The sequence below is a fragment of the Berghia stephanieae genome, chromosome 7 (assembly GCF_034508935.2).
Source record: "Berghia stephanieae isolate SIO BIC M18660-M18661 chromosome 7, UCSD_Bste_1.3, whole genome shotgun sequence".
Classification (NCBI taxonomy): Eukaryota; Metazoa; Mollusca; class Gastropoda; order Nudibranchia; family Aeolidiidae; genus Berghia; species Berghia stephanieae.
This window is the reverse complement of record NC_088366.1, coordinates 61,541,506-61,560,659: the sequence shown is the minus strand read 5'-3', so window position 1 is coordinate 61,560,659 and position 19,154 is coordinate 61,541,506. Positions and strand designations below refer to the sequence as shown.

The following is a 19,154-nucleotide window of genomic DNA, read 5'->3' as shown; positions in this document are numbered from 1 at the left end:
AAATTAGAGTCTTGCAACTGGAGTTCTTATCAGTATCAGACTTCGATTTTATCCGACTCATGATTTTGACTTTGTAGGCCTTCCGAAAGCTCCTTACTCTTACATCCCCAGTATTCTTTGTTTTTATAATGTTCTCTAGTAGGGGGTTTGGAAGTGGGGAAACTTTTTTTTAAAGTCCCCCCCCCCCCCCTTCCCAAACCCCATCTGCCTCTAGAACATTATAAAAAAACAAAGAATACTGGGGGTGTAGGAGCTTTCGGAAGGCCTCCTGACTTTACCGTAAATTTTACAGAATTTTACAGAAATTTTCATGTTTTTCTTGTCCGTTCTCGGAGTAGAATTTATTAATTCGGGCACAGCGTTATTTGATCAAAGGGACATAATCCTGTAAATGACTTTTCATTCCAATCTGTAAGAAATTATCGTCCATTGTTTTGTTGTATCTAAATATAATTTAAACTTCTTTTTTTTCAGAATTTGAAAACAAACAATATGTAAAGATGATTGAAAAGGAAAACCAGTGTATCATATGTAAGTATTTTGATTGAATTCAGTGGAGCTTTGAATTTAAATATAAGTATTTACACCTAAACATTAAACAAAAATTAAGTAAACAAATAAAAAGTTGTTTTGAAAAGGCAGAAAAAGATGAATTTCATATTCAATACTTTAGAGTACACGGTCACATTCTATTAAATTGTTTTTTTAAAATCATGTGTTATATTGTAAAATATATAGTATTTCTTATTTAATATGTGACAATGGAGTATTTTTGCCCGGTCACTCAATTTTCTCAGCCGTGACCTCAATATACTCAATTTCAAAAGTTTATTATGATTTTTTTTTTAAAGTCAAAAGAACACACTGTTCTTATTTTGACAAGATCTGTTATTTCATTTAACCCGTATAATAAAAGTTACTTATAAACCCAGCTATGCAATTCAGTTTGCTAAAAAATAATCACTTTCAAATAGTGCATTTCAAATAATTCACTTATATTTCTCTCCTAGTTTCTGTATCATTGGACAGACAACAATAATCACTGTCTAGTCGTTGGATACGATTTCCATCTATTTCAATGCACTTTCTACCAGATCAAATGCAGGCTCAGCTACCCAATCACCGCTTGCTTGACAGGGGGATCAACTTATTTCTCACAAATATGTTGTGCTTGTGGAACAGCCGACCTGCCGGTATCGAGCATTTGAGCAATATTGGACCTTGAAACTTGCACAACATATAATCATGATATTATCAGAACGTTTATTTTCATCTGAATATGAACATTGATAGTATTACTCAGACTCGCCTAGTCAGCTGGCTTATATGCTGATGATGAGAAAGAAGAAGAATATATGTTGATGATGATGAGAAGAAACAGAAAATCCAATTCTTTGGCGATTCAAACCAGATTCTTATGTTGGATTCAAGTTGAGCGTTACTATCTATAAGCCAGCCCCATTTGTATAAGTGCGTAATTTTGACTTTGTTATTGCAATGATCAGTGCATAAAATAAATCCAGATTCTTATAATTTGATTCTTTGATTTCCCTTCTTCTAAGATTGATGTTTATAAAGAAGAAAGGATACATCTATGAGGGAACAAAAATCTGATATGAATGAAAATCTTTTTGGTTTTAGACTTCTGGTCTATTATTCAGTGTTTGACTGGCTTTGCCCATTTGTATGCCACACATATCTGTAGTCCTTTTCTGTCTATATATCACATTGTCATTGTCTTGAAATAATGCAGCATTGATTTTGATTGAATCATACTTTGAGTGAGAGAGAGAGAGAGAGAGAGAGAGAGAGAGAGAGAGAGAGAAAATTGAGCTTTATATAGCGCAATATCCAATAAATGTGCTCAAAGTGCTTTACAGAGGTCCCTGGTCACCAGCAACATTTAAAATGTAGGACGGAACATAATGCCTGTTAGGCGATATTACAATTTTTTGGACAAAGACAGCGCTGTTAATGGCCAGGTACTCATTTTACACCTGATTACGGTGAGAGAAAGTGAGTAAAGAGCCTTTTCCAACGACTCAACTATGCGCCGAGCGCGAGGCTCGAACCCAGGACCTTCCGATCCGAAAGCGAGTGTCATACCACTAGACCACATAGCCGCACAAAGAGAGAGAGAGATGTGAATAAAAATTGTTGATTGTATTGAGTGTATAGTGTGGTGGGCAACAGTAATAGTTCATTGTTAGACTGAGATAATCATAGCTATTGATTGCACTGTCTTGACTTTATTCTATCAGCTCTCCAGGATCAAATTGAAAAGAACAAGGAGTTGATTCAGCGAGTTGAAGGGGATATTTCAAGAATGGATGAGGACACCATGCGATTACACAAGCAGTTTGTACAATCTAAAGAAACCCTTAAAAAGTATGGTTATTTAACAACCTTGATATAAGTGACCCTTCGTCTCGAAACGATATTATGTCGGAATGAATTGGACCCCGAAAAGTGACTTTAGAATTAAATTGATAGTAAATACCAATTTTTTTAGCTTTTGTATTGTGAGAAATTGTCTTCATTCTGTAACATAACAAATCAAAAGAAAACCCCAAGTTTTGTGTTTTTGTCAATAAATTCAATTTTTTGCACCCAAGTCATCCCGACCTAATACCGTTTAGAGACGGTGAGCCACATATAACCTTTTATCATTGATTATTTATTTTTTTAAATTATTGTCAAATTAATATAGATGTACGTTTTCATGTTGCTGTGTAAAGTAAAGAAAATGAAAGCGCCTTCTGAGTAAAAATTACAATGAAGATTTCAAAATAACTTGCATTTATTATATCTCATAACTCATTCTTCAGTTGATGGTTTATAGAAGTAATAAATACTGAATAGTCAAATTTTTTTTTAATCTCTTTATCCTTATTCTTTTTATCACCATAATGTAAATCCTATCATCTCACATTGGTATTATGTCAAGGTGCATGAACCAGATGCCGAATAGTTATCTTAGAATGAACAGAAATGTTGGATTCTAGTTTTTGTCACATTAAAAAAAACTATCATTGTCCTCACTATAATCAATAAATTTAACCCAAGTTTCATAATTTTGACAAATTCCATTTTTATCATTCAAGCATTCCCTGTACAATATCGTTTTGAGGCAGTGCTATCTATGAGATTAGTGCTATCTTCTTTAACATGTTTTTGTTTCGTTTTGTATCATATTTCAGCCTAAAGGACACATATAATATTATGACGGATCATGAGATGGCCTTGTCTAAACAACTGGAATCTCTTAAAATTAAATCAGAGGAGGAAAGGTGAGTAATTACCAAAAGAGAAAAGATTTAAAATCAGCTCATACTAATCTTAAACAAGTTGAGAGGAGGAAGATTTGTCAAAACGAAAGAAGAAATTAAAGAATTAAGAAAAATTTTTAATTTTGTTTAGCAAATTAAAGAATGTTGAATTTTCACAAGGGGACGCGTTGCCAACTCACTTGACAAAATTAGCATTATTTGTGACCCTCCGGCTCGAAGCGGTATTAAGTCGGGATTTGGAAAACGAAGAAAACCGGTTTTAAAGTGGAAATGGTCAAAATTATCAAATTTCAGTTTTGGGTTGTTTCAGAAACTACAATCATTTTTCTACATGAAAACATAATAATTCAACATAAACATTGACGATAAGTTATATAAATTTCAAGTTTAAAAATGCAACTATCAGTGACACATTCAAAACGAGAGTTGATTTTCTCTCAGAGAGCCACCCTTTCCAAGGCTTAGTAATACCGAGTCTTTTTCTCCACCAATAAGATGTAAGATACCACAACAAAGGGCGTGTCCTTATCTATCTCAGAGTAAGCATGACTGTTTCCACAATGTCATGGTTCAACCAATAATGGACTTTAAAAACTGTAAACAAATCTAGGTTTTTCCCTGACAACCTTACAAATGAATGATTCTGATTGGTCAACGCTCATCACATGCGCTGTGGCTGTAGGCCATAATGCTCGATGCTTCATGACGTCAGCATTCGTGTGTTACATATGTGTGTGTTTGTGCATTTTGATACACACCACGTGCTATTATCTCACTCTTTTAGCTGCATTGGTGATCGAGGTGATGGTCCTCCTTTGTCCCTCTTTTTTTATTCATGAATTTATAGGACATGCTAAGACTTAATAGGACAACAGTTGCCTAATCTTACACTTACAGTTACAGAGATTGTTGTAGGATAAACATTTAATTTTAAGTACAAAAGCAGAATAATAAATAGAGCCTTCAACAATTAATGAACTCCGGATGGAAATACATATAACTAAAAATGAAATGGATAGATAAACAGAGATAGATAGGTAGATAGATGAAGAGGGGAGAGAGACAAACAGAGAGAGAGAGAAAGAGAGAGAGAGATGGATGTTCGTTGTGTCGTGCTTTCTTTGTATACTGAAATAAAATGGTGGGGGGGGGGGGGGGTCTTTTTAGACAATGAACAACGTGGTGGAACGCTAAGGAAAACTTGAGAGATTCAATAACATGTTTTAATGTAAGTCACTACACAATAAGCCCCACCCCTCCTCCTCAAGCTGTCATCTGACTCAAAATGGAAACAATGCAATGATGGATTTGACCAGCCCATTTCTTTAATTGCAATCTCATTGGTCAATATGTTTCCAGTTGATTGACTATGACTTACTTTGTAACAAAATGCTTTCTTTAAACTATCCCTACAATTCTTTGCTCTGCCTCCATCCCTTTCTTCATGTCTACCTCACTCTCTCCGTCTCCCTTTTGTTTCTTTCACACATACAAACACACACACACACACACACACACACACACACACACATACACTTATACAGGTTTCAATCTTTATTCTATTTCCCTCGCATCCCCTTAATGCACAAGCAGTCTCTCTCCCCTCCCCCTCTCGCTCCTCTTTTTCTCTATATATCTCTCTCTCTCTCTCTCTCTCTCTCTCTCTCTCTCTCTCTCTCTCTCTCTCTTTATCTCTCTCTCTCTTGTGTGTGTGTTTGGGTGTGTGTGCGTGCGTGTGTGTGTGTGTGTGTGTGTGTATTTTACTCTCTCATTCTATCTCTTCCTCTCTAATCCATTTCTTTCCCTGCCCACCCGGCTTCACGTAGTTTCAAAACTGTACTTTCAAATTATAAACCCTTCTTTAACTTTTGGTATTTTGAAATCTTATCTTCTCTATTGAATAAGACAAAAATTTCACATTAATAATTCTTATTTCATTGATTCTTTATTTAAATATAAAAAATTCTTGAAAAAGTTAGCAATTGTCGGCATTTTTTTCCCAGTGTTTTATTTGTTTTAAGAACATCTTACATAATAATAAATAACTACAAAAGTAATAATTAGATTGTTTCAAAAATTTGTATGTACATTATTAAATGTATAATCTAAGCTCATGCCAAATTTCACTATTCTCGTCAAATTTTCGATGCCCGTATCTAAGGAGTTATCTTTGCCCTTTGATTTGACTGTGCGTGAAAAAGGTGCTTCACTTCAAAGTCGATTTTCTCAAAACTTGGTTTTCACACTCTCCCTACTTCAAACGGTCATATCTCGGCAATGAATAATCAGAATTGTATAAATTTGGTATCAAATTTTAAAGCATAAAATAAGCTATGATTGGGTACCAAAAACCCAAAATTGAAAAATCCTACTTAATACCGTTTCGAGGCGGAGGGTCACATTTGTGAGGTTGTAGGTTATTTAAAAAAAAAAAAACAACAACAAATTTGAGCTTTTATATAGTGCAATATCTACTAAACGTGCTCAAAGTGTGATCCCTAGCCAACAGCAACACTAGACATTTGTATGAGACATGATGCTTGTCAGGCGATATTACAATTTTTTTCGGACAAAGTCAATGCTTTTAACGGCCAGGTACTCATTTTATACCTAAATACAATGAGAGAATGTGAGAAAAGAGCCTTTTCCAAGAGCAGGACTCGAACCCAGGACCTTCCGGTCTGAAGGAGAATGTCATACCACAAGACCACATAGCCATTGAATCTTCCCAGCTGTTGTACTTATCATAACATTAGAGGAGTATGGATCTAAATGACCTGGGTTATAACATTGTAATATAACCATCAGAATCTCCTACAGCAAGGGAAGTAGCCATTTTACAAAGAAAGCACATGTTGTATCTCTAATGTCATGATCATTTTTCTTTTGATTCCAAATTTAGAACTTTTATTAATGTGTTTAAAAATAATTACAGTTAAAATTGTGTTGTCTTTATTTAATATGATATATGATATGATATGATATAAGTCCAGATTTATGTAGGCTTTTACAGCCTTTTATCTGCTCTTGTGCATTCGTGAACATATTTAATTCACGTCTCTCAAAACTGGGCATGCCACATAGTGGAAGGAGGTGTCTGAATTTAACTTTACAAACAGTATTTTTCCGTTTCACAATGAGCATCAAGACAGCACTTGAATGCCTGCAATGAAGGGGCGTCGACAACTGTTGCAGGCAAGCAGTTCCATTTGTCGACTACCCGAACTGAGAAAAATTTCCTTTTTTTTTTTTGTGAACGAGAGAAAATCTTGACAGCCTGGCATGGGGGGTATGGAAGAATTCAAATCAAGGATAGTATGATCCAATTTGGAATATTGCCCATCAGTGATATTACTTCAGATTGTTGTTTTAAATTGAAGATAAATTATGTTATAAATGTTCATTTATTGTGTTGCCTTTTGAGTTTGGATATTTTGTATTTCATTCAGACAGTTTTATCAGGAGCAAATGGCAAACTATTCAAAAATCAAAGATGAATACATGAAAAAGTATGAATCATTTCCCCTTGCCATGGAGCTTCGTGAAAAGAAAGAAGTTTTAAGAGAAAAGCAGAAAGAATCGGATGAACTTGAGGCAGTCATCACAGATTTACATGAAAAAATAGCAGATAAAGAAGGTAAATAGTTTTATAGAAAGCAATATCTTTTGGTCCTCAGGAAAGTCATATTGTGTGGTTCATGAATTTTAATAGAATATTTTATTTAGTTTTATATATTATTTTAATACGTATGAGAAGAAAAGGGAAAATGACAAAGTCAGCTATTGTAATTGTAATTTTATTTTTTTTGCTCTTTAATTTTTTCTTTTCAGCACCTGTAATCGTTTACTTATCTCACCCCTTTACTGTCATATTGTCGTGTGTTGTAATGTTTTTGTAATTTAGAAATAAAATGATTCTTGTTTAATAGAGGAGGCTACACGTTTTGATTCCTGTGTCACAAATTAAAGGATAGCTCTGTTGTATTTGTTTTATTCATAATGAAGTGCGGGTGGTTGGATGGGAGCATCACCCTTGAATCGTATACCTATGATGTTCGCATGGGTGTACGATCCGATAGTGATGTCGTTTCTTCTTCTCTTTACTAGCCTATCCTGCTTCTTTGGTTTGTGATTGTATTTTTGACAGGGGATATTTTTTTTTCTGTAAATCTTCTGCCTGTTTGTTCTTGGTTCTTTATAATTTAGCTTATGATATCTTTAGGTTATGATTTTGATTGACATTTGTACTATTTTTGTTAGATTGCTTGTTTTTTTGTTTCAGCGGTCTCTCATATAACCTCAATTGTGTTGGAATAGACCTAAAGCAACAAACAAACAAAAAAAGAGTTTTAAAATGTTTTTACTCACTATCCTAGTTTTAATTAAATGTTTTTATAATGCAAATTATGACTATTTGTTCCGAAATTGTAAAGTTTTTATTGCAGTAGCTTCGGTGGAATGACATCTTCAAAACTTTTTGGCATTTTACTTTTACAGCAGCTTTGGATTCCAGGGTATTGTCAAGAATGATAATCAAAATGTATCCTTTTCATGGTCAACTTTTTTTTTTTTATTCGGAAACATATTTTGGCATCAGTTGAATGGCTTTTGCTCTTGTCATTTTAAGATTATGTGTCGTTCATCTTTCACACTGTTGCAGAGAAACAAACAAATACTGTGCAACCCCTGGATAACGACATTGTCCTGGAGTGGAAAATGATGTCGTTATCCAGGGGTGTCGTTATTCCGGGGTTTTCAAGATGGCAGAATATATATATATATATATATGCTCTCATGCTGATCATTAATTTATCCTTAACAACCACGCAGTGCTCGACTGAAGCTATCAACTCTTCAGACTGAAAAGGAAATAGATGCATGTCTTGTGGAAAAAACAACACTTCTAGAGCAATTGAAAGAGATACAGACAATTAAACAGCCTGCTGGGGTAATAATTTAAGCAAGATTTAGCAATTCTTTTATAATTGTTGTCAGGGAATTCAATACAAATGGAGTTTTAAACTTAAATTTTTAAAAATAAAATTCCCTTTATTCATCCCATAGGGGAAATTTTTCTCTAGGGTCTATTCCAAGGGAAGAATGGAATAACCCAGGCATCAGCCGCAGTGCAGCGCTGCAAATTGAGCTAGGGCGAGGTGAATTGCTCTAGGCCACACAGCGCAGCGGCGGGTACGAAGCAAAGACCGTACTGCTGAGCCACGCTGCCCCATGTTTATTTGTCTGAGATACAAATGACCAGAGTTTCATTTTCAGTGAGTTCTGATCTTATTTATCTTTTAATGCATTTTTTAAAAATCAGATAGGCATATTATTGATTTCTTGTTTACATTTCATCACAATGATTGGTATACTTTATGCTGTACCTTTTTTTTTGCCAGCAGGTCAACTAAAACCCAATTCTCTATTTTACTATACACTGCTGTCCACATAGCCAGTCAAAGAAAAGTGCTAGGCTACTATGTGTTTGTTAGACCAATCTTAGAGTACAGTTGTAACGTATGGGATCCACATACCTATCAATCTGGCCAGAAACTCGGAACAAATTCAGTGATTTCTTGTGCTCTTATGAGCATGCCTTTTTGTCTGTAACGAATAATCAAATAAAGAAAGCGTGACCAGCGTTTGATAGGACAATATGGATAGAAGTTATTGGCCAAAAGGAAAAGCCACAAAAGTTGAAAATTGTTCATAAAAGTTCAAAAAGTATTTACCAGAATCCCAGGGGATAACGTGGAGAAAACTCCAAAAGGAACACACATCTTCATTCATTTTTTACAAGTGTAATTAATTTAGATGAGGAATCCACTGGACATGGGTTTTTACATACTGCTCATAATAGTTGTGAATTATTAAGCCTCTAGAACTGTACAAGCCAAATCACCAAATATTTATACAATGTTGCATTTACCTTCAATACTGAAGCTGCAACAGTAATGGAATGAATTGAAATCACACGAAAGGCTTTTTTTAAAAGATAAAAACAGTTCGTCAATTCTATCACCAGATGCTTGATAAGCCTTTAAAATTGAATTTTATCCTAAGACACAACTCTTAACCAGGGAACGAAATGCAATTCCCCCCCCCCCCCCTTTCCTCCCCAAATCACACTCAAAATTGCTTTATTGACAAGGTCACAATCATACACAAATTGCAATCACTTTCCCTGAATCAGTTAGACCAGTAAGGTGCCATTGTAAGAAATTATTCATTCTACCAGCCGTCAGACCTAAACAGCTGACTCAAAGTGTTTAACATTATTTTAATGATTAATATTATTGTGTTTAACTCTTTAGCAAACAACGTTTCTTTTGATTTTATTTTGTTTGTTTTGTTTGTCTTTTTTTTCTTTTTTTTTTCTTGATAGGATTCATTTCCACTCATATATCTATATATATGGTAATTGGTTACTGAACTGCCATTATATCAATGAAAAAGAAATTCTCTATCACATTTAGGGATAGTCGAGCAAAATTTGATTTTCATTCCTCTTGAATTTGAGAGAGTTAAACTTTTACACAGTTGTCAAGACCCAAGCACTGGTCAAAAATAGCACAACCATTACTATGTTTTAAAAAAATTAGGCATGGTTTTGATTGATGAAAAAAACAAAAATTCTATCAACAGACAACACATGAGGAAGTCGTCCCTCAGGTAAGTTCTCAAGAAGATGAAGACACCTACATGGATTGTGAGGACGGTACTGGTGGTTGTAAAGACGACTCCTATACGGATGAACTTAACAAAGACGCCTCTACTGTGGATCAAGCTCCCAAACGGTGTGAATAAAGCATGTCCTCTCTTATTGTCTCCTGTCTCAAGATGTTTGGAAACTAAAAATTTTCTGTATGATGTTACTATAAGTATTATAAAGGATTGATAATTTTATTTTCTATTTTTGATTTTATTTTCTTTCTAAATGCTTTTATAACAACATATTTTACCTTTTATAAGGTTGATGCAATGGACTTTCAGAAATGAAATGTAACAGGAATTATTATTCTTGTAATTCAAAAATGCGTTTCATTCGAGCATGTTTCATAATGCTTTTTTTCCCTTCTTTTGTTTGTTTGTTTGTTTTTTTATGCTGCTATTGTTGTTGTTGTTGACATCATTCATGTTGCTATATGAATCTTTACAGGACTGAGGAATACGATGAGTCTGATGGATGCAACAACCAGATTGAAAATTTATTTGTTACTCCACTTGAATTCAATGCTGAGGAACAACATCTGAAAGGCAAGAATGTTTGTAGTTGGGTATTTTATGGAATAATTATCCCTATCATTACTTTTTTTTAATTGATGGAAAGACATTACATGATTTAAAACGAAGAGAGCAAATTAAAGCGCAAGTTATTTTAGAAATATATTTAATGTAGGTATATGTATTTGGGAAAACAAGTAGTATGGAGATAGAACTCGTTTTTTTTTCTCAAATTGACCAAATGACCCTCCTGAAATAATTCCATAAACAGAATACAATGTTAAGAATGACCAAGTAAAAATTACCATCAACATTCGGATGAGGAAGGCTTTGCTTACTTTTACAGTACAGTTGATTCCTGTTAAGTTGGCAAGTTGATATGACTAAGAATGCCTTGGGTCCAACTTTTTTACAACAAATAGATTTTTGTTAAATTGGTGCTTCATCAGAGGAATGCCTGATTATTAACATTATTTATATATTAAATTTTTGGACATTATCGACTCCTTATATCCACAGACAGCAGAAAAACTACTGAAGAAAGCAGTGTCATGACAGTAAAATCTGATAGAAATGATTCCATTGGATCAGACGGAGAAAGAGGCATACGGCTTCAAACATTGAACATACCCAAAGCTAGTCATTTACTTCAAACATTGGACAGTAATCAGGTAAAAACATTATGTCTCTTTACTTTTACTTCCATAAAATTATTGATCGGAGCCACTTTAATACCAGTGTTAAATTTGAAAGTACTTTGTGGTTAGCCAATGGTCTTTGTAAAGGTTAACAAACAAGTATTGCTGGTCATTTAATGCTACAGAAACCATGATAAACTCCATTTGCATGGTACTGAAGGTTGTGAGAGACCACTATTTATGGTTTTTCCTTCTTTTATACAAAAGATAATTTATTTTTATTTATTCTTTGTTATTGAATCACTTGAATCCATTTTTCATATTTATTTTTCTGATTTTCTTTTCTTTTTCAATAACTCTAGCCTCAGAAGCCTGTAGAACAAGCAGCCTCGAAAGAGAAAGCACCCTCGTCTTATCTCTCTCAAGTCAATAATAAAATGCAGGCAGTGCCACAAGTACGACCAATCAACCGATTTCTACCAAAAATCCCTTCATTTAAACCCATACAATGTTTTAAAATGCCATCTAGAGAGGTAGGAACATATTTTTAATCTTTGTTATATCTTTTATCCAGAGCTTGGGTTGAATACTGGTCTCAAAAATATTTGAGTTTATCCCATCAGGCACATAAAAAAATATTTATTTATTTATTTATTTATTTATTTATTTATTTATTTATTTATTTATCTATATATTTATTATTTTTGACTTAACCATGCTTCGCTACAGATTATCTTAAAGGCTATGAAAAAAATATTGTAAAAAGAAATATATACACATAATATATAGAGGCTTGGTACCAAGATTAACAAATGTGTGTTGATCTGGCAAATATTATTACATATCCGAATAGAGGCAGCATTTCTGAATAAATTGCAGTTTGAATTTTGTAAGTATCTTAATTAGGGCCACAGTTATTCACATTTGAAGGTAGGGGGATCAAAAATCAATAAACGCAGAAATTTGCTTTTAAAGACAAGATTTACATATATATTACAAATTTTTAAAACTGCTGTTTCAATGTCATCATAACAGCACTTGCACAGCACATTTATGTTTAAAAATATAGCCCTTCTGTAAGACACACCCAAAGATTTTGACTTCATTTCCCCCCAATTTTTTCCCTTTCTTGACAACAAGACGTAATACTCATCCTCGCTGGCCGATTGCTCTCTCAGAACTCTTAGTTACTATATCGTTTGTGATTTTATTTTCGTTTTCAGATAGTGATATTGACTTTTAGATATATTTTATTGTAAAATATAATATAACATTGAAAGAAAAACGCGTAATTCAAATGATTTTATTGATGGCACAATATTCCACACAGGACAGTAAATGGAATGCTTATCGCAGTATTTGTTTTCTATATTGCTATGCGCAGTCATCATACTGACTCAACGGTAGCTTGTATTCATGCGTACTTACTTGCTATTCAAAGGACAAATAAATGGCAAAAAGAATTATATGTAATAAGTTGGGGTTTGGTAAAAATTACGGCTCAATACGTTAGAGATTTGAGGTCAATTTTGAAGGTATTTCTCTTTGATAGAGGTCAGGAAATTAAATGATAAGCTTCAAATTGTAAAATCTTTTCGTGAGAATGTAGTAGGATGGATAATAAGAACGATGAAGAAAAAATATTAAGATCATGTAGATAACAATTTTTCACGTTTATTCACTCAAATCTCAAAACTAGCTTGTGCGACGGTTTTGCCAAATCAGCACACAAATTTTCAATCAAGTTGAAATGAATGAGTATATGTAACCTATAACATGAATTTTGAGCATTTAGATAGAAGGTGGTGGTGGTGGTAGGGTTACATAGCCATTTGAGTAGCATAATTACACACAAATGTTTTATAGTTAAACTTTATTTTATCTTTAGCCTCAGTGTTGCCATTGTTGATATTTTTTAATTGAAGGATTTTAAAAACAATCTTTGTTTTCATCATCATGTTTATTTGGCTTACATATTTTATATTTTTATGTGTTGTATTGATTTCAGATTTCTAAAGATGCTGGAGCTTGTGATCTCTCATTACCTAAGCCTTCCTTCACTCCACACAAGTTAAAGATACCTACATTTACAAATTGTACAACACCAATACCTTCATTAGATGTGCCCAAGTTTACGTTCAATGGAGAAAAATTCACAGATACCATTGTAAGAACAAAATGTTTATGTTGACCTAAATAGAACAACGGCTCATTTGTATGTTTTGTAAATTTGAATCAGCTTACAATGCTTTTTAATCAAATGAGGTTCCCATCTGTTATAATAGATACGCTAAAAATAGTATAATGATATTTTGCAATTTATATAGGGGCATTATCCATTTACAATCCAGTAACAATCCAAAACAAACAGCTAGTAAGAGTAATTATGCATTACATGAAAAAAAAACAAAAAAACCAACAAACAATAATTATTGTTTTAATATTTGGATTTAAATGTGACCCTTCGCCTCAAAACGGTATTAAGTCGGGTTGGTTAAGATGTTGAAAATTGAATTTATAACCAGAAATATCAGACCTCTGTTGAGTTTATATGCTTTATTGAGGAGAATGGATACCATATTTTAGGGTGCTAATGCCAACAATTTATATTTTTGACCAGTTTTAACATTAAATTCGACTTTTAAGCATCTGGTTCGTTCTGACATAATACCGCTTTGAGACGATGGGTCACGAATAAATGAAAGCTGAAAAGGCAAAAGATTGTTCAGAAAATTTTATTCGTAGGATTTTTTTGACTCAAGGCATTACGATTGAGAAAACTGGAGTTAGTGGTGTGGTGTGTGGTCAGTAAGAATTAACTTTAAATAGTCAGTATCGTTAAGATGTTAAAGGGCAAGATGTGCTTGGCTATATTCTTGCCTAGTTATGTATGTATGGGTATATGTATGTCTACATACATACATACAAACATACATATATATTCTGCCTACATTTCCTGTGCAAATGATTAGGTACCATTGAAGACATGTGACTCGCCAAGCAAGCTTCAACCACCTGCATGTAATATAACTGGAAAACATCAGCAACCCTCTTCCTCTGCTACAACTGCCATTGCTTTCAATCAAACTGAACGACCAGAAACTTCCTCCGCTAATATTTATGCAGCGTCTTCTCAAAAAAAGCAGGGACCACAACCCGCATTAAATCTTAAGGTAATTTTTAGAATAATTGCTTAGAGTACAATAACATCATCACCATTTCATTTTGCCTCTTTCCTTCATATCACATCATCATCATCACCACCATCATCATCATTACCGTATTGTCAATATATCACAATTATTAATAATTATTATTTATTGCACTCATTGCTTTACATTGCTAGTCTAAAACGCGAAGAATTTCCTTCGGAAATTTATTTAAATATTTTTTCTTTATCGTTTAGCCACCACTTGGATTAAATAACCATCAAGTACAAATGGATTCCATTCCACATAATGAAAATGATACTTCAGCACATATGGAAAGAATTCAACTCAATGAACAGAAGCAGCAGCAGCATTCAACCCAAAGTCTTGAGGAGGTATAATTTAGTCTTCATTGATTTAACTCACTCAACCCTAACACCGACTATATCCGTAGTTTATCTGGGTTACTTTTACCCCATGCCTATTTATTACAATTTTCTGAGACAAATTATAGGCGTAGTATCAAAGCTAATGTTTTTAGTTTTTACATTGTTAATGATAGTTGAATAAAACTTTCTATGTCTATGCTCATTTTTAAATGCATTTTTTCCAATTTTGAAAAGTAGCAAAATTCTCTAGGATTGAGTGAGTTAAGTATCATTTAAAATCAAATTTGATGCATTGGTATTATGTATTGTGAAATGTGTAGAATGGCAGTAAAGTTTTCAGGATTCTTTTTTTATCGGAATAGTTGTATTTCAATAAATCCCTGATATCATTACACCTTGACCTATTAATAATTGATGTGATATAATATATTGTAATTATCCATCAGCCATCATGGCTTGTGCTCTTGAGCATGTTGCTGGTCAGCTGTCTCCACGAATCCCGATCCTCTGTGGTGCGCATGAAATCTGTGTTGCTTTTAAAATCACTTTTGGCCATTCTTAGGTTATTTAAATAAGCCATTCTTTGTCTTCCTCTAGCTCTCTTTCCTTCAATCATCCCAGATGTTACCAACTTTTCTATTCCGTCTCTTCTCCACACATGTCCAAGAAACCGTAACAGAACATAATACAGTTCATAACATGAGATGATTTACAAGGAAAAAATAAATCATCTCCCAAATCTAGCTATACATTTGACTGTTTCCCTCTCAGCCAGTAATATATTTTCCTTAATATCATTATAGGGCAATTCCAGTCCTGACTTTCCTTTGACACCCTCCATGGCTGATACTGACATAAGTACACCATTATTCAAACCATCAAGTATTGTAGGTAAGCGAAGTGAATATTTGGTCTTTCTTTGTTTAGCATCATTACAAATACGTGAATTATATAGATGGTATAGAGGAATAACTTCTTATGATATTCATTCAGTTCCTAATTGTTTGAATTTTTGCAAGCATGTCAAAATAACCCATGCAACAGTTATAAATTGACGTGTTATTTTGGTTGTGTTATGTTTATTTTTTTATTTTTTTATTATTTTTTTTTTTTTTTTTTTACGAAACCTCACAACCAAACCTTTTAAGAGTGAAATTTAACATGTAAATTAATCTTAATGTTACATTGTTTGAAGTATTTATTGTATAGAATATGTGACATTAAAGACATAAGTCTTGTCTAAATTGTTATTCATTCTATTCCATTTTTAACTCTCATTTCTTATTTATTCCTGGATGAGAAGCATTTTAATGGAATTATCTAAATTTGAAAATTAAGCATATTCTGTTGATTATTTTAGAGAATTTATACCATATAAACTAATACCAAAAGATCAGACAAAAAAGGCAGGAGATCCTGAGTCAGCTTGTTTTATTATTTGCCGTGGATGCACAAGTCAGAGAGAAAATGGAGTAGAGCCATTAGAAATGTATCTCTTGTTCTTGGTGCTTTCTTGTAAGTTTTAAGGTAAAAATAAAAAAAACAAAAACATTTCATTATTAATGGATTCAGATTTTTTTCCTTTCAACCATTTTATCTTGGTGTTATGAAATACATTTCCATTGAATCACTTGATGTTCAAAATTGGTGTTTTATAGTTATAGGTGTTGCTTCGTCTATGCTGATCACATGACTTGTGATCAACATTATTGAATTATATGTGTTGTCACTCTTTCCACTTTCAGATTCCATTAAACATTCAGCTGGCCCTTTGAGGATTATGACAACACTTAAATCTAATGCTATTGGAAACGCTAAATCTAGCAGTCCACCACTACCACCACCTCCATCTCCACCAATTCTGAAATCAGTAACAACAGACATCAAACAAGGCAAAGAGAAACAATCATTCACCCTCGGGTCTATTTTCAAACCAGTCAGTGGAGACCACTCTCAATCTCCGACTGCCTTCTCCCTCATTAATCTAGGTGCTGGGAGTGACAGTGATGATAGACCCAACACAGACACTCCATTTCTCTCCTTTGGAGATTCCAACTCTGATTGTGGTGTTAGTGTTGATGGCAGCGGTGGTCGCATTTTTCGTGATAGTAGTAGCGTTGATGATAATGAAGAAGGAGGCCCAACTAGCTTGTTTAATTTTTTCAATTCTCCTGCCGCACAAAAGACTGATGACTCAATTGCTCCTAGTAGAAAAATGTTTGGTTTAAATTTTGGAGGCGACGATGTGAAGAATAAAGAGGGATCTTTCTTTTCCTTTGGTGGTGGTAATAATGATGATGATAATGATAGCAGTAGAAATGGAAGTAGCATTGGTTTTTTAAATTTTGGTAAAGGCGATGCAGATGGTGATGATTCTGGAAGAAAGGGTTCCCTTTTCAACTTATTTTAGTTGTTATGACAGAATAATAACTACATTATGACAATAATTGCAATATGATATTAATAATAATAATAATAGTAATAATAATAATAATAATAATAATAATAATAATAATAATAATAATAATAATCCAGTAATGGCCAAAAAAAAAAAAAAAAAGAATTACTGTCTTTTTTTTTTAAGCTATCACTATTTCCTCTAGTTTTTGTTTCCGATTTATTGATGTAATAGATTTGGGACTAAACATAATATGAATTTGAAATATCAAGATGCCGCCATTTGCATGGGCACAGTTTACATTCACAATGCCTTTGTCTGTAGTGTAGAAAATATTGGCCTTGAATTCATGACTCGTGGCATCTTAAAACATTGCGATAAAATCCTTCGTTTCATGCATTTTTTAAAACCTTTTTTTGTTTTATGTGGTCCTTAAGATTTCCTGATTAGAGGGCTTTTAGTCCAGTATTTTACGTAATTTTTAAAGAATTGACATGTTTTGGTTTAAATTTTGGAGGTGACGATGTGAAGAATAAAGAGGAATCTTTCTTTTCCTTTGGTGGTGGTGGTAATAATGGTGATAATAATGATAGCAGTAATAATGGAAGTAGCATTGGTTTTTTTAAATTTTGGTAAAGACGATGATGATGGTGCAATTTTTAAAGAATTGACATGTTTTAATTCAAATTCACATTAAAACTGCATGCACGCAGTGTTTTGGTCATTGATTCACTAAATTGTTCGTTAATCATTTTATAAGTTATTGGTTGAAAAAAGTCCTCCAGAATATGTAGGTAGGGATTGTTATTTTGGCTAATTGTCACTAAACTTGTGGAGTGGCATGCATGGCAATTAAAGATGAGATCCCACCTCACAAATGTGACCACAGACCATTTTAAAAGTGAAGAGTATATATGTGACCAGTCATCTCAAAATGGTATTATGTCGGGATGGACCAGATGATAAAAAGTCAAATTTAAGTCAATCTGTTCAAAAATATGAAATCTTGGATTTTAGCACTCTATCTAAAATACCGGATTCATCCTCCACAATAAGACACAAACTCACCCCAAATCGAATAATTTTGGTTATAAAGTCAATTTTTAGCACTTTAATAATTCAGACTTAATACCGCTTTGAGGCATTGGGTCACATATAAACTCCACATGAGATCATCACCACCACCATCATCAAAAATGATTATAATAATTATGATAAGAAGAAGTAGAAGAAAACAGAAGATGAAAAGGAAGAAAAAGAAGAATACCAACAAACCATGACTACAGAAATAGAAACAGTAATTATAATAGGATTTGTGCTTTTAAAATTTTGAACACGAGAAGTTAAACTTGAATTTCATTTAATCTCGTTATAAATTCTCATTTTGATAATTATACCATATATCATGTGATTCCTATATATATTAATGTTCTGACTGCTACTGTAAAGCGCTTTGAACTTCTCAGGGGCAACGCACTTTATAGATGTTGTTGTTATTTTTATTGTTATTATTATTTTTATTATTATTATTATTATTATTATTATTATTATTGTTGTTATTATTATTAATTATTTTATTAAAACCGAGACTTATCTGTGTAATCTAGCCGGTAATATTATTATATTTATTATTATAAATGTTGTTGTTATTTTTATTGTTATAATTATTATTATTGTTATTGTTATTATTATTATTATTATTTATTATTATTATTATTATTATTATTATTATTATTATTATTATTATTATTATTATTATTATATTATATTATTATTATTATTATTGTTCTTGTTGTTGTTGTCAATTCAGTTTGAAATTATTTGCATTTTGTTAAAATGTTCTGGGTTTATTTTTCAGAGTTGAAATTTTGAATGACCTTATTTTACTTTCATTGTTCACTTATGTATTCGACTTACTTTATTCCTTTTTATTCGATAATTAAACTGGGCTATGCACCAGCACCAGTCATCCAAGCTAATCTGTGATAATAGTGAATTAGTAATTAAATCAACGTTGCTTTGATTTATGTTTTGCCTTTGATGTTGGCATTGTTTTGTTTATCGAT

General features: G+C 32.9%; 1 protein-coding gene across 1 annotated transcript in view; it reads left to right on the top strand.

The window, feature by feature from the left end:
- LOC144976283 (uncharacterized) overlaps positions 1–18,689 on the top strand; it is a 19,031-nt gene extending 342 nt beyond the window's left edge. Inside the window, exons 2-16 of the mRNA XM_078920478.1 lie at positions 475–531; positions 2,262–2,388; positions 3,201–3,290; positions 6,740–6,927; positions 7,788–7,830; positions 8,121–8,238; positions 9,936–10,087; positions 10,450–10,547; positions 11,034–11,185; positions 11,515–11,685; positions 13,161–13,319; positions 14,125–14,325; positions 14,559–14,696; positions 15,494–15,581; positions 16,436–18,689. Of these exons, the coding sequence (XP_078776604.1) occupies positions 475–531; positions 2,262–2,388; positions 3,201–3,290; positions 6,740–6,927; positions 7,788–7,830; positions 8,121–8,238; positions 9,936–10,087; positions 10,450–10,547; positions 11,034–11,185; positions 11,515–11,685; positions 13,161–13,319; positions 14,125–14,325; positions 14,559–14,696; positions 15,494–15,581; positions 16,436–17,100 (2,447 nt within the window). The 3' untranslated portion in view covers positions 17,101–18,689. The remainder of the gene's footprint in view (positions 1–474; positions 532–2,261; positions 2,389–3,200; positions 3,291–6,739; positions 6,928–7,787; positions 7,831–8,120; positions 8,239–9,935; positions 10,088–10,449; positions 10,548–11,033; positions 11,186–11,514; positions 11,686–13,160; positions 13,320–14,124; positions 14,326–14,558; positions 14,697–15,493; positions 15,582–16,435) is intronic.
- Positions 18,690–19,154: the final 465 nt, after the last annotated feature.